At 62.1% G+C, this 14,492-nt stretch overlaps 1 protein-coding gene across 1 annotated transcript; it reads right to left on the bottom strand.

The window, feature by feature from the left end:
- Positions 1-1,088: 1,088 nt before the first annotated feature.
- ERFE (erythroferrone) lies at positions 1,089-11,367 on the bottom strand. Its single transcript, XM_059929072.1, has 9 exons — positions 11,216-11,367; positions 8,752-8,800; positions 8,581-8,703; positions 6,858-6,960; positions 5,379-5,641; positions 5,197-5,305; positions 5,012-5,102; positions 4,179-4,257; positions 1,089-2,849 (listed from the first exon to the last, which is right to left on the bottom strand). Exons 1-9 carry the CDS (start codon positions 11,365-11,367, stop codon positions 2,751-2,753), a joined length of 1,068 nt encoding a protein of 355 aa, XP_059785055.1. The 3' UTR covers positions 1,089-2,750.
- Between the last annotated feature and the right edge of the window lie 3,125 nt (positions 11,368-14,492).

Below are 14,492 nucleotides of genomic sequence, written 5' to 3'. Positions count from 1 at the left end.
TCAGCCAGGGGGACAAGATGAGGTCGTCACTCTAGAGCAGTGTGCCCCCAACGGGCCCTCCAGAAACGCCACGGTATTCTGCTTATTTCCAGTTCTGTGATGACAGATGCAGTCTGGCTGAGGGGCTCTGTGAAGGGCTGGGTTTACTGGGTCTCACGTCTGGGTCCCCTGGGTGTAAAATGCGTACTTTTCCCGGTTTGAGCAGTCAAGCTGCTGTTCCCTGTGGCCGAGTCCAGCCTCCCGTCTTAGGAATGTGCATTCAGTTGGTTCTGTGCTGGGCTGAGGTTGATGTTCACGGTAACACTTCTGTCGAAGACGTTAAAAATGCATGATGAGCCTACTCAGAAAAACAAACGTTAAACTGTCCAAGCCCTTATTTCTATGCAAAGCAGGCCACTGGTACTGCTGTAATTACTTAGTAAAGCAGCTGTCAGGGCTGTCTGTGTGAGTGCTGCCTCAGGATGATGTAAGATTCTGAAAATTTGCTTTTGAAGCTGTTTTGTCATGTTTGCTGGCCCTGCCCAGCCTGCGCACATGGCCTTATCACCTCGTCAGTTCTGTCAGTGGGCCCGGCCTCCCTACAAGTACCTCGGGAACGTTTCCAGCACACCCTTGCCCAGCGTGTTAAGAGCCAGGTTTCATTTCTGCTGAGGACTGGGACGGCGCGGTGTGGCGTCGCGGAAGGAAAGAGCCTCAGCGTCTCAGCACTGGGAAGCAGAACGATTCTTTTTATTCAATAAACATTTTCTTACAGCAAACAAGGCACCAGTCTGTGACCACGTATCCCTAATCCCCAGACCGCTCGTGTCCTAGGGCTGGGAGAGGCGTGGCGCTGGGCTTCCCTGGACGGGCTCTCCCTGCCGCCTTCTCCGTGGGTCTGAGGGCCCCCGTGGGCTGGAACCATCCTTCCACCTCCCCTCCCAGAGCTCACCCCTCTGTCCTTGGTGAGCCTGGCCTAAATGACTAAGACTCTATATATTTTAAGGTCTGTCCTTTGTTTCTGTAATTTTATATAATCACATAAAACAATTCTCAAAAGTCAGTGTTTTTTATATATATATATAAATATATTCCACCTGACAATATTATACAATAAATACTTCAATAAATTGCTGTGTGACACACTCATATTGAGAAAATGAAAGAGATCTGTGGGTTTTTCAAGGGTAAAAGATAGCTTCTCTAAAATATCTGTGCCCACTGGATACAAAGTGAAATCCAGAAAAGGGCGTGGCCACACCATCCCTTATCAAAGAGCATGGGCAGGCAGGACACCGGCCAGCTGGCACTTCCTGGTAGGGTGGGTACGAGTCCTACTGAGAACTGTGCCAGGACTGCCAAAGGGCACAGAGTGGTCGGTTTGTGTGCGTTGCACCTGGGGTCCCCCGGCTGGGAGGGGAACGTCTGAGCCTGACTGTGGCGCCGGAAGCTTAGGGCTCCAGGGGGTCAGCCAGGCCTGGCCACAGTCACCTGCTTATCCCAAGGCCAGCTAGAAGGTTACGCTGAGAGGTGAGTGCAGCCGCTGCCCCTTCTCTCCCAGGCCTGAGAAGGGGGCAGTGGCTTGCCAGACCAGCTTGGCCCCCAGGACATCTTAGGGTACCCCGTTCCTGCAGCCTGTTTTGTGTGTAGGGACAGGGGTTGGGTAACTTCCTCAGCAGGCAGCGGGGGCCCTGCGTCTTGAAAGAAATTGCAGCAACTCCCAGACCCCCATCCCCACCGCTACCCGCATCCCATCACTGCTGCAGCAGCACAGAAGGACTTGGGACCCGGTCTTCCCAAGACACCCATCTGAGCTTGGGGCCACATTCCCACCCCTGTGGGGAAGATGCTTTCAAGAGCCCCAGAGCTGGACGGACCCAGCGGGGCTAGGCTGCGGTTGGGCACCGAGAGCCTGTCAGCTTGTGGGAAGCGTCTGCTTCATCCGTGCAGATGGGCAGGCGGGGCCTGGCCGTCCCTGACCTGCAAGGGTGTTCTAGCTCTTTCATCTGGTGGGTGGATCCGAGCAGTGAGCCAGGGCCGCAAGGGGGTAGGCAAGGGGCCCTCATCCGTGAGAGGGTCTGCGACGGAGGGGGAGGGTGCAGCTCCTGTGTGGAAAGGCTGGGTGAGCGTGCAAGTGACCCTGCACACGTCACAACTGAAAACAGCTCCAGACTGCCACTGTCCCCCGTCAGCCCTTATCCAGTGTCTCTCTGGTGCCTGAGGCTGTTATGCCCAGGGGCCACAAGGAGAGGCTTGGGCCCCGTGGTCCCTGCAGGCCAAGCAGGGCCCTGAGGTCCACAGCAGGCTAAAGGCATGGCTGGGAGAAGGGCAGGTGGGGACCAGGCAGGCTAGGCGGCCTTTGCCCTCCATCCTGGCACTCCCAGCAGGCAGCCCATGAGAACACGAAGAAAGATGGAAAAGGTGGGGCTGGGCCACAGCAACGAAGCTGAGGCTGCCAGGGCCACTGGGGCCAGGAGGGGCCCAGGTCTGCAGCTGGGGAGGGACAAAGCACGTGCTCCTGGGCACGCTGAAACGTCTCCCCTTTAACTTAAGTTGGCATCCTGAAATCACTTCCAGTCGGGGACTGCCAGTTTGCGTGTCACCTCCCCGGGCTGCCTGTAGTGGCATCTCTGGGTTGAACTGCGGTGGCCAGTGTGGGCAGTTCGGCGGGCTCCCTCCTGCGTGTGGCCTCCGCCACCCCGCCACGGCCCCAAGATTGTTCGCACTCCTGCTCCGTTTGCCCGGCGAGAGGGAGGGCCCGGGGTGGCCGGTCATACACCGAGGAGGACAGCACTGAAGTGGGAGCCACCGCGCACCGTGAGGGAGGAGCTGCTGGCATTGTCCAGGAAGACGGAGGTGTACTGCCCCGCCTGCGGGAAGGTCGGAGTCAGCCTGGATGCCGCCGGCCTGCAGGTGCGCCGACCACACACCGTGCCCACCCCGCCCCGCCCGGGGACAGCAGGGAGGGCCGGCAGGCCTCGCCCTCAAACCCAGCACCCCTGACGCCTGGTCTAGTGCCTCCTCCCCAGCTCCATCAGCCCCCTGCACCAACAGGCTCCCTGTGGTGCGTGTGCAGGGGAGCAAGCCTCTGCTCAGGGCCAGAGTGGGGCTCGAGCGTCCAACAGTTCCCTCTGCTGCACTCGAAGCCTGAACGGGTGCTAAACGCACGTGTGAGGGTTCCCCTTCCCGCACGGGCCTGGCCACTGACCCGTATGGTAGAGCCACGGTGGGACTGGTACTCCGGCCTGGCTACTCCGAATGTGGTCCAGGCATCAGCAGGGTCACATCCCCAGATGTGAACTGGGAACTCCCAGAGATGCAGAATCTGGGCATTTGCATCTTAAGACCCCAGGCACGCTGTGTGCCATCTGAGTTCACGCAGCAGTGCCAGGGACCAGACCTCTAAACGCCTTCCAGCAACCATAGCCACCTGCAGCCACAGCCTGGCCTCCAATCCTGGCTTTGCTGTGCGAGCTTGGGCAAATTACTTCACGCTTCTGTGCCTTAGTTCCCTTATTTGTAAACAGGGGAATAATAATATTTTCTCTCTCACAGCGCTGTGAGTAATGGGTAATTTATGTTAAGTGCTCAGAACGGGCCTGGCCTAGTTAGTGCTATTTACATGTGAGCTTTATTCCACACATCTGCACCTAAATTTTTTCTTTTTTAGGAAATCCCATCTTTTCATCAATTTCTCAAGCACTTGCCCAAATCCCCACAGTTCTAGAAAAAGACTGTCACGTGGGGTTTTGTGTAGCAAATAACTGCATCTGTTTCCCGAAGTCCCGATGGGCCAGGGGGTCGTGATGTCATCCTGGGCAAAGAGCTGACCTCTGTCACTGCCCCCCGCCCCCTTGCCCACTGAGTCCCTTCCGAAGGGCCCGTTACGGCCGGAAGCACCAGTCCTCAATATGGGACGCCTGGGAGGTCAGAAAACAGGAGACTGAGAAGCAGAGTGTCTGTGGAGGACAGGAGTCTGTGGGGCAGGGCCAGGTCTGGGGAAAGGAGACCTGGCCTCGGCCTGGCTCTGCCCGGACCAGCGGGAGTGCTCCGTGCCGCCCTGACCCTCGCCCGGGCCTGGAGGCTGAGGGCACGGCACCCAGAGCTCCTCAGCACCCCCCAGCACCCCTCCCCGCCCAGTCACCCCCATGGCTGTGTCCAGCTGGGGGCCCCCCCATAGCTGAGCCTGCCCCACACACCTGCAGATACAGAACGCCGTTGACCGAGATGGTGAAGAGCTCGCTGCTGCTCTCCAGCCCCATGACAGCCTCCAGGGAGCTGCGGCCAGAACAGAAAGAGGGTGGGCCTGAGACCCCTGCCCCGGAACCACCAACTTCACCCACAACATGCTCACAATCACCGCAGCGCCCGACACCCAGCAAGGTGCCATGAGCACGGCAGTCTTAGCCAGGGCTTCTGGCGGAGGTGGCATCTGAACGGGGCCCCCAAGAGGAGTAAGAACAGTCTCCACAGGGCTGAAGGTGTGCTGTGAGGGCAGGGCAGCAAATCCTGGCTCTGATGGGAAGCGAGACACTGGCCGGTGCACCTGGAGGTGCGGGGCTGGCAGCAGTGAGGCTGGGTTCAGGCCAATCGGTGCAGGGCTTTCCAAACCAGAGTGAGAAGATTTGAACTTCACCCATGCGTGCCTTCTGCAACCGCTGTGGAGCACCTGCTCTCTGCCTGGGCTGTTCTGGGTGCTGGGGACACCGAAGGAGCAGCCCTGCCCTCCCGGACCAGCAAGCCACGGACCAGCAAGCGACGGGAAGTTGGACAAGTTCACGGAGAGGGGCTGGGAGAGCGACTGGGGAGGGTCCGCACAGACTGGTCAGGACAGGCCTGGGGACGCGACGCTGGCGCCTCGGGTCGCCGGATGGGAGTCAGTCCCCTGTGGGGGGCGGGCCGGGCCCCCACGTCCCGGGTCGGGGTTCGGGGAGCGCGCGCCGGGGCGGGAGGAACGCCTGACAGTAGCCGGGTGAAGCCCCGAGGGAGGAAGCGGGCGCCCGAGCTGCGCGCCCCGCCCGCGCCCACTCACGCGTGGTGCTGGCACCGGGACTGGATGCAGATGAGCAGACGCAGGCGGTCCCGGGGGCGCGGAGGCGCCCGTCTCGTCTGCTCGGCCAGCGCTGCGGGGGAGGCGCGGGGGCGGTCACCGGGCGGCGGGAACCGAGCGCGGCGGGGCGCCCCCCACCCAGGCCCCGCCCCAGCCCCGGGCCTCACCCACGTGCAGCGTGGCGGCGAGCGCGTAGAAGCCGGCGACGGGCGCCGTGTACTGGCCGCTGGTCAGGTTCAGGCCCGGGCCGCGGCGGAAGGCGCCCTCGGCGTCGGGCTGCGGGCGCACGTACGGTCAACCCCGGGCCCGCCGCGCCCGCCCCGCCCCGGCCGCCCCGGCCAGGACTCACCACGTAGTAGACGCCGAGCTCGTGCAGCGCGCGCCGCTCCACCGACGCGTCCCGGCGCAGGCGGCAGTGGAAGGCGGCCTCGACGCGCGGCGCCCGCGGGCCCGGGGCCAGGGGCGCAGCCAGCAGCGCCAGCACGCCCGCGCCCCCCGCCGCCGCCTCCTCCTCCTCGTCCTCCTCCTCGTCCTCCGCGGGGACGGCCGGCACCAAGGCGGGGCCGCGCGGGCGGGGCTCGGGCTCCGCGCACTCGCGTGTGCGCACCGCGCCTGGCACAGAGCGAGCGGTGGCCGCGCCGGGACCGCCTCGCTAGCCTTTCCGTGTCCCGCCCCAACCCCTTCCCCAAACCCAGGCGCTGCTGAGAGCGCGGGGGACCATTTCCGGTTGCCCCGGAATCGCGCGCCGGGCGCACGCAGTCGGGCCTGGCGGGTCTTCGAAAACTGCCTCCTGATCCTGCGGCTGCACCTGTTTCCTTTCACGCTTTGGCTACCAGGAAGCTCAGGGCTGATTCACCCAGGACCCTCGTTCTCCTGCCTCACCTGCCTTTCCTACCGCTTCTTCCCCCTTCCCGCTGCTGCTGCTTCTCTGTTTACATTTTTGTTGTATCAGGGAATGCAATAGTTTAAGCCAGACTGGTCATTTTTGAAAAGAAGCTGGGTATAAATAAATAATTATTGCAGCTCTATTGCACATAATATGTAGGTTCTTCAGCCGCTGAAGCTGGTCTATTTAAATGAACAGTACATTAAATTAAAGGGGGAAAAAGACTTAATAGCTCTTCACCATGAAATTAACTCTAGTCAGTAATGTGAGCCGCGACTCAGCAGCTGGCCACAGTGCAGGGACATCGCCCTAGGTGCTAGAGCTCCGCTCAGCTCTGCTCTCTCCCTCTGCGGCCTCCAGCTCAGCCGCCCCATCCTCCTCCTCCCTGTGCTGCCCCCAGACACCATGCTCCTTGCCCCATGAGGGCAGCCTCCTGGTGCCCTCCCATGGGGCTCTGAGGCCAGCAGCAGAGATCTGTCAGAAGAGGCGGGGGCAGAGGTGATCAAGGGGTAGAAGGGGGCCTGTGTTACTGGGGTGAGCCTCCGATCTCCCTGGTGTCACCGCGGGGATCAGAGGAGCCCTTTGCAGGCTTAAGGGGCCCTGACCCCTCCCTGACAGTCCCCACTTTGGGGGCACGGGCTTAGATCTCTCAGCCCTCACTAGGCTCACCAGACTCCCAGGCGGGGCATGGATGCTGGTCCCCAGGCACCTACTGAACACCGAGCGGCCAAGTCCACCTTCCTCTGTGAAGCCACCTCCTCACCACACTCCTCCCACCTCCCCCGCAAGCTCCTGACCCATGGCCTTGACCCAGGCCAGCACCAGAGCAGAAGCCTCCTTGGGATACTGGTCAACAGACAAAGGTCTAGCCCACCTCAGCTCCTCCAGGATGCCCTCCCCAGCCCCACTCACACCGGGGGGTGGGGTGGGTGCCCTCCCTACCTTTCAGCAGCAGCTGGAACTCTTTCAGCAGGACCTCAGGTGGGGTGATGGGGCCCGGGGGGCCCTGGGGGCCGGGGGGCCCTGGGGGACCTGGCAGGCCGAGCTGAAAGAGAAGCTTGACGGTGAAGACATCTGAACAGGCAGGCTGGGGACCGCGGGCACCCCCGCTGCAAGCTCTTGCCACCAAGCCTGGCAAAGGGGGGCTCCTGCTTTGACCCCTGAGGTGGAGGTCAGCCTCCGGGGCCTCCGATTCCCCTGAGGAGGCAGTGAAAGCTGCAGGCACAGGGCCTCGGGGTGGTGGGGCCCCTGGGGGCAGGGCTGGGGGGAGGAAAGTGCACGAGTGGGTAAGCAGAGGGCCGCAGCCCAGCCCTGGGGCTGGATTTGCTGATGGAGGGAAAGGGAGGGAGGGACACGCCAGGCTGCTTTCCACTCTCAAGGTCAGTCACTGCACCAGTTGGCAAGTCCTCCCTGTGCCTGGCCCAGCACCAGGGCCTGGGGTCCTCAAGGAGCCCTCACTGGGCTGGCTGGGACCCACCCAGGAGCAAGGAAGTCCGCTGCAGGGAGGAGCCTGGGGGAGCCCCCAGCTCAGCGTCGGGGGTGACGGGTCAGGCCATGGTGACAGCCCAGCAGCCCAGCTGCCTCAGGCTCAGAGCCCGGCACTCGGCCACTGGGTCAGACCTGGGGCAGGGTGAGGCCCGAACTCAGCGTGGGCAGCAGAGCGGTGACCAGAGCGCCTCACCCCAGGGGACACAGCCCTCTTTGGGGCTCAAGGCAAGAGTCAGCCATCAGGACCAGGTGCCAGGTCCCTGGCCAGGCTGAATGAGAGTGGGGGCCAGCAGCTGCCTGGGCCCCCATGTCCCCCAGCCACTAGGAACCAGACTGTGTCACCCCAGCCCACCTGTAGGCCCCTCCAGCTTGGTCCCTGTCTTCCCCACCAGGCCAGCCCAGGCCTCCCGTGCCAGGATGCAGAGGGAAGAGAAAGCGAGGAGCCAATAAGGCTGCCTGGCATTCTAGGGGTGCAGGGTAAATGGTTGGAACAGGCCCCAAACTCAGGGTCACTAGGCCCCAGCTTGACGCTTCTGTGCCCTCTGGCCCGAGGGTGAGGGTCTGTGCTTGTTGGAAATGCTCAGGGTGTCCAGTGGGAGCCAGTGGTGGTAGTGGACTGGGGATTTGGGGAAAGGCCCGTGGTGGAGGCTCTCACACACACACACACACACACACACCCCCAGGACACACACACACCCAGGACACACATACACACACACCCTAGGACACACACACACACACCCTAGGACACATACACACACACCCTAGGACACATACACACACACACCCTAGGACACACACACACACACCCTAGGACACATACACACACATCCTAGGACACATACACACACATCCTAGGACACACACACACACACACACACACACCCTAGGACACACACACCCAGGACACACACACACCCAGGACACACATACACACACACCCTAGGACACACACACACACACCCTAGGACACATACACACACACCCTAGGACACACACACACACACCCCCCAGGACACACACACACCCCAGGACACACACACACACCCCCTAGGACACACACACACACACCCCCCAGGACACACACACACACACCCCCCAGGACACACACACACACACACCCCAGGACACACACACACACACACACACACATGCTGGCTGGGGCTCCGGTGCTCACCTTCAGCTTCCTGGCTTTGCCTCTGCTCCCCTTCTTGCTGTTGACGCCCTTGTCGCTCTGCCTAACGAAGAGCATCCAGGCATCGCGGGGATCGATGCCGTGCACCTGCTCCACGGTGGGCTCCTGGAACACAGCGGCCGTCAGCTGGTCTGCCTCCCCTGGACGCTTTGCAGGAGGTCGCTGTGCAGGACTGGCCTCCGGCACCCTCGGGCCCCTGCCACTGCGCCCTCCAAGACAGCACAGCCCCCAGCCCCGCGGAGGACGAGCCCTGGGGAACAGGCCACTCCACTGCCTGGACTTTGCGGGAGAAGAGGCCCCTGGGCATGGGGGGAGGAAGACGGGCTGCAGAGCTTCAGAGCAGGTGGGAGTCGGGCTCTGCTGGGCCACCAGGCCTGTCCCAGCCTCCGTCCCGGGAGCTGCAGTGAATGCCCCTTCCTGGGAGTCAGAGGATCAGGCCACCGGCATCCACGGGTGCTCAGGCAGGGGCCCCCGACTACCAGCAGGCCCCCCGACCAAGCCCGATGGTCCGAAGTTCCAGGGAGGCCAATTTCAGCCCTCAGGGATGTTGAGGCCTACAGTCCAGTGCTGTTAGGGGGACCGGGGTGGGGGGGTGTCCAGCACTGAGATATCATGACTCCAGGTGCCTGCACGGCATGTGACACCACTCATCTGCCTCAGGACTTCTGAGACACATGACCTAAGCAAGGACAGTGATGGTTCCAGAAATGTCCATTCCCCTTCATAGTGCCTTCTGACTAGTCCTGACATGGAGGAGAGTTCCAGGAGGTACCTTGCAGGGAGAGGCCCTTGGCCCTCTGGGCAGTGGGCCTTGCACAGTCTGAGCTCCAGGCAGGGCTGCCAGCTGGGACAGAAACTAGCTCAAGAGGGCTTAGATGAGGTCATGGGCGCCGACTCCGGTGACGGATGGAAGGACCCTGGGATCTTGGAGCCACCAGGCCCTTTCATCAGAGGCAGACCCAGTGGTCTGGCAGCCCCTCTGCAAGGATCCGGGGCCTCCCATCCAGAGCCAGTGGGCTGTGATGGGGACGGGGCTTCTGTGATGGGGACGGGGCTTCTGTGATGGAGGAGCCTGGGTGGGACGGAGAGGCCTCGGAAAGGCCTCAGAGTGCCTGGGGCTTCCTCACATCTCCCTGGGTGCTGGGCCCCGCGAGGCACCCCCCGACTGGTTCCTCTCCACGGACACCAGGACCTGTGGCCCCACTTCACGGCCTCACGCTGCCCTCAGTGGAAACACGTGGCAGGAGGATTCTACATGGGCTGGACGGTGTGCCGCACGGGCCCTCCCAGCCGGACCAGTAGCCTGTGCAAGGACTCAGACCCCAGTTTGGTTTGGGGAACAGAAACAGGTGGGACCACGTTGGTCTGGGGGTCTGGGAGACGGGCCTGCGGCATTGTGGGTGGGTGTCTGGCAACTGCCCTGGCCGACTGAAGTCTCCAGCCTCCAGGGGCGCTCAGAAAGGAGCCTCCGTGGACCCAAGGAGGGTCCAAGGCCAGAACCCCGCCTGGAAGCACCTGAAGCCCCCTCTGCTTCCCGGCCACCACAGCCCGACACCTGGCAACCCTGCCCCCCAGGGGTTGTGGCTGGCTGGCTGGGTAGGGTTTGCCTTCAGTCCACGGGAAGTGGCGGGAGGTGATGGGAACGAGGGTTTCGGGGAGGCCCCTCCCAGGGAGCAGGCAGGGCTGGCTGCCACCTGCACCTGTCTTTAATGGGGGTGTCCTTTAGCGGGGGCATCACGCTTCCCAGAGTGATGCTGAGAGCAGAGGTGCAGGCTTGAGGCCCCAGCAAGGCTCTGCCCTCTGCACTGCCCACAGGCATCTTCAGAAAAAAGAAACTCAAAGCTCCTTCCCCAACGGCCCTCACCTCCCTGTCTGAAAGGCCCCACCCACACTGAGGGCCCCTCTGAAGGCCCCAATTCCCCAGCCTCCTCCAAGCTGACCACCCTCTTGTGTAGCAGGGGAAGGAAGGAGCAGGCAGGGCTAAGCATCACCGGCCTCGGCCAGAAAATCACACGTCACTGGGGGCCCGGCACCCCATCCCTTTCTCCCCTGCACCCTCCCCAACCGGCAGGAAGGCAGTTTTTGTTTTTCAGAGAGACTTGCACCAAACAAACAGATTGGGGGCAGGAATGGGGTGGGGTGGTGGTCAGTAACTTGCTCACACTTTTACAAATACGTTCTTCCCAATTTCAAGAGAATGAAGTTATTTACACTTTACTCACTTCCCGACCTAGAAGCCCCCAAAGAAAAGGCATTTCCCCCGGTCTAGGAGAACTTTGCTTCAATGCCAAAGAACTACCCAAAAAGCCAAGGTCAAGGCTGGCCTCTAAGGCGCCCGTCTGTGCAGTGGGGCGGCGTCCAGACCTCCCGGGCCTCCCCCGCAAGCTAAGCGTTTTTCTGCCCACTTTACAAAGGAGGACACCCAAGCCAGCCCAGGTCCCCGCTCGCGGCGCCGCGCTCCCCACCGCCCCGGAAGCAAGCGCCCTCCGCCTCCGGGGCGCCCTGGAGCTCAGGAGGTGCGGGCTCCGGGTGGGGAAGCTGAGGCCCGGAGGTCTCTGGGGCGCTGGGGCCCGGGCGAGTAGTCGGGCGGCGTCTTACCTGCGGGCGGGCGGCCGACCCCGCGGGCAGCTCGTTCCCGGGCGGCGGCTCCTCGCGGGCGCGGCTGCCCGAGGGCGCGCCGGGCTCCGGGGAGCCGAGGCCCGCGGCGGCGGCCAGCAGGCCCGCGTACGCGAGCATCAGGGCTCCGGCAGGGCAGCAGGCGGGGGCCATACGGGCGGCGGTTGCCTCTCCTCCGAGCGCTGCGTCTGGGACTCGCCCTCCGGCTCCGCGCCTTATAACGCGCTTGAATCCCCCGCGTCGCCCGGAGAGCGCGCATCGCCGCCGGCGCCCCCTCCCGGCTCCCGCGCGCGCTGCAGCCGCGGGCGGGGGGAAGCGGGGGCTGCGGGGCGGGGCACGCGTTAGGAAAGGGGGCGGGGGGTCGAGGAAGGCAGTACGGGGGAGGCAGGGGGCTCGGGGAGCGCTGGCTGGCGGTGGCCTGAGCGCCCCCTCCTGTCGAGCGCGTTTCCACCCCAACTCGGGGCTCCCGGTGCCTCCTGCGCTCTGTCCCGCGCTTCTGCTTGGCGGGGAGCCCGGACGCCCCTTCTCCCGACCCGGGGCATCCCTTCTCCCCTCCCTATCCCGCGCGTCTTCTGCGGGGACCTCGAGACGCCTCCTCCCCATTCTCCCGGCCGCGCCCTGCGTGTTAGATTGAGCACATCGGAGCGCGAAGACCGTCAGGGTCCCTCCTTGGAGCCCCTTGCCCAGGCGGCGGCCCCTCCCTTCCGAGGCAGCCTTCTCCCCAAGGCTGGGGCGCCCTGACGTCAGGGATGGGCTCTTCCTCCGCAGCAGGGCGCACCTGCAGGAGCCTCCGGGGGCGGGGGCGTGGGGCACGGAGCAAATCTACAGCCGGGGACAGGCGCCCTGCACTGAAGCGGGCGCCCTGAGGCCTGGGCTGGGAGGATTGAGCCCTATCTCGACCTGGGGGCCGGGGGGCGGGGGGTGGGGCAGATCCGACCCGGGACCAGATTACCCGCAGCCCACCAGGATCAGCGCAGGGCACGCCGCAGGCACAGGTGGACCAGACCCTGCAGGCCTGGGGTCCAGGCTCCTCCCTGAAAAGAGCCAGCCCCTTCACTCTTCCCTGGGCTGTTTGTTCTGTCACCTGCTCGTCGCCTCTCCACCCGTACCGTCCACTCCGCCCACACCCCGCCCCCACTGCCGAGGCTGGCACTCCAGGCTCTCCTGTGTCCCTCCCCGAGGTGCCTGAACCTGGTGGGTAAACAGTGCATTTTATTCAGGGGGTTCAAAGGAAGGGCACAGCTGAGGATTGCACCTTACAAGGGTCTGCCACCCTCACAAGGGATGATTTCCACCTCTTCTGAGAAGAGGGGAGACCTCCCCACGTCCTGTTTCAGAGGGTGGCTCCACCAACTTCAACAAGAGCAGCCAGGGCCTGGGGGAGGGGCTGGGGGTCATCCTCAGTCAGGGCCTCACCGCATCACCTGCGGTCTCCGCCACCCCTGCACTGTTTCCAGGGGACAGCAAACACTTAATGCTTTAGAAAAAGCCTGGTATTAGATGTTAATTTTTCCCTGTGATTCTGTCTCTTTTCCTGTAGCATGGGGGGATGGTGGTAGTTTTGGGGGGTTTTAAAGAGAAGAATACCCTTCCCACCCTGAGAATGTGTCCCCGCCAGGGTGTGTCCTACAGACTTACTCTATGAGACTTACTGAAAGGCAAATTAGAACTGCAAAGGAGTTCTGTCTTTATCTTTATACAATTTGGGGGGGAAATTATCAGTGGAATGAAAAAATTGAAATTCCTATAGAAATTGCAGGTCTCCAAGAAGACATTTGAGAAATACTGGCTTTTATAATACATACTCAATAAACTAGATGAACTTATTCCATTGGCAACCATTTGTTACAAATAAGGCCATTTGCTCCAAAATTTGTAGGTGGTGTTGCCGGAGTTTCTCAAAGAATTCAGGATTTCTTGAGTGGCTTCTCATTTCTGGTCCCACAAGGAACATCTGTTAGGAAGCCGGGCATTGGAACTTTGTAATGACATGTGTGTATGTGCTGGGCGTGTGCTTCAGCGTTAGGTATTAAAATTTTGTTCACTTTCATTTTGCGGGGGAGACTTCATCTGGGACCATGGGATGCCGAGTGTGGGGTGTCTTCATCGCTGAAACCCACAGTCCGCTGGCAGAGAGGGGCTTCTGTCCTCAGGAGATGCAGCTCTGTGAACGGTACCTTCATGTTTCTGAAAAAGCTTGTCCACATCCAGCACCTCATTCACTTCTCACTGGTCAGCCCAGCGAGATGAGGGCTCGCTAGGGACTCACAGCCTGGGCTCGGGGCCGGGGCCGGGCTGGGCCCTCTTGCCCCCTGGGCATGGTCACATCTTCACAGCCACGTGTTTTGCCCATCAGGGTCCTGCCTATTCTTGCTGATGAACTTGAAGGTTATTGAAAATACAGCTCTGTCTTTTCCCTGAGATGGAAACCCCTTAGGTGTGGGGTTTCCTATGGGGGTCTGGCTGTGAGGGAAGCCCAGGAAAACGAGTGCGGCTGCCACTCTTGAACCAGGGGGCTCATCATGAGCTTTCCCTTCCTGGGGGGATGGAAGTCCAGGGAGGCAGCCCGATGTGGTGGGAAAGGGGCTCCACCTGGGCTCTGCCCCTCACCTGAGGGTGGCCAGCCTGTCCTCGAGCTCCTTGGAGTCTCAGCTGCCTTGGCTGAGAGCTGGGATTAATGCACGTGTCCTCAGGGCCTGCTCTAGGAGGAGCTGAGTCCATGGCGGGTCCTGTGTGGAGCCACGAGCGAGGCCTGCTTACCTTCCAGGCTGCCTGAGCAGTGAGGGTCATCACATCACATCATGGGGGGGCGGGGGGTAGGTGCCCTCAGACCTACCTGAAGACAGAGGCCCTGGGCCGTGGAGGCCATGGCAGAGCATGGTCAGAGCCCAGGTCACACCCAGCCACGGGTCTGCTCAGCAAACCTGGTCCTCACACGGCCCTCTGAGGCTTTGGAGGAGGCACACCTCAGGGCCTTTAGGCACTCATCCCTTGGAGCCTCAGTTTGCTGCTCTGTACAATGGGCTGTCGGCCCCGAGCCCTCGTCTGGGACCCATTCATTAGGGAGGTGTAAGGTGGCCGGTGATGATCCCCCCCAGCACGGAGGCCGGCTGCTTGGGGACTCTGCTTCTGGGTTGCTGGCCTGTATCCAGTCCACAGCAGGTGAGGCAGGCTGCTCTCAGGACCAGATACCTTTAGTCCCAACCTGCACCCTGGGAAGGTGAGGCTCAGGCTCTGTCACTTTTGGCAACATGGGGGATGTGTGGGCAGGGAGGGAC

This window comes from Balaenoptera ricei, chromosome 7, assembly GCF_028023285.1.
Source record: "Balaenoptera ricei isolate mBalRic1 chromosome 7, mBalRic1.hap2, whole genome shotgun sequence".
Taxonomy (NCBI): Eukaryota; Metazoa; Chordata; class Mammalia; order Artiodactyla; family Balaenopteridae; genus Balaenoptera; species Balaenoptera ricei.
The sequence above is the reverse complement of the archived record's forward strand: the minus strand, read 5'-3'. Positions and strand labels throughout refer to the sequence as shown.

What these genes read in the sequence shown, in the direction of transcription:
- ERFE (XM_059929072.1), bottom strand. Translation starts at nt 11,367, where the DNA reads ATGGCCCCCGCCTGCTGCCCTGCCGGAGCCCTGATGCTCGCGTACGCG. An exon ending in GTTCCAGCTGCTGCTGAAAG is followed by an intron (nt 5,642 to 6,857) that starts GTAGGGAGGGCA and finishes GCTCTGTGCCAG; the next exon opens with GCGCGGTGCGCACACGCGAG. An exon ending in ACGGCGTTCTGTATCTGCAG is followed by an intron (nt 2,850 to 4,178) that starts GTGTGTGGGGCA and finishes ACCTTCCCGCAG; the next exon opens with GCGGGGCAGTACACCTCCGT.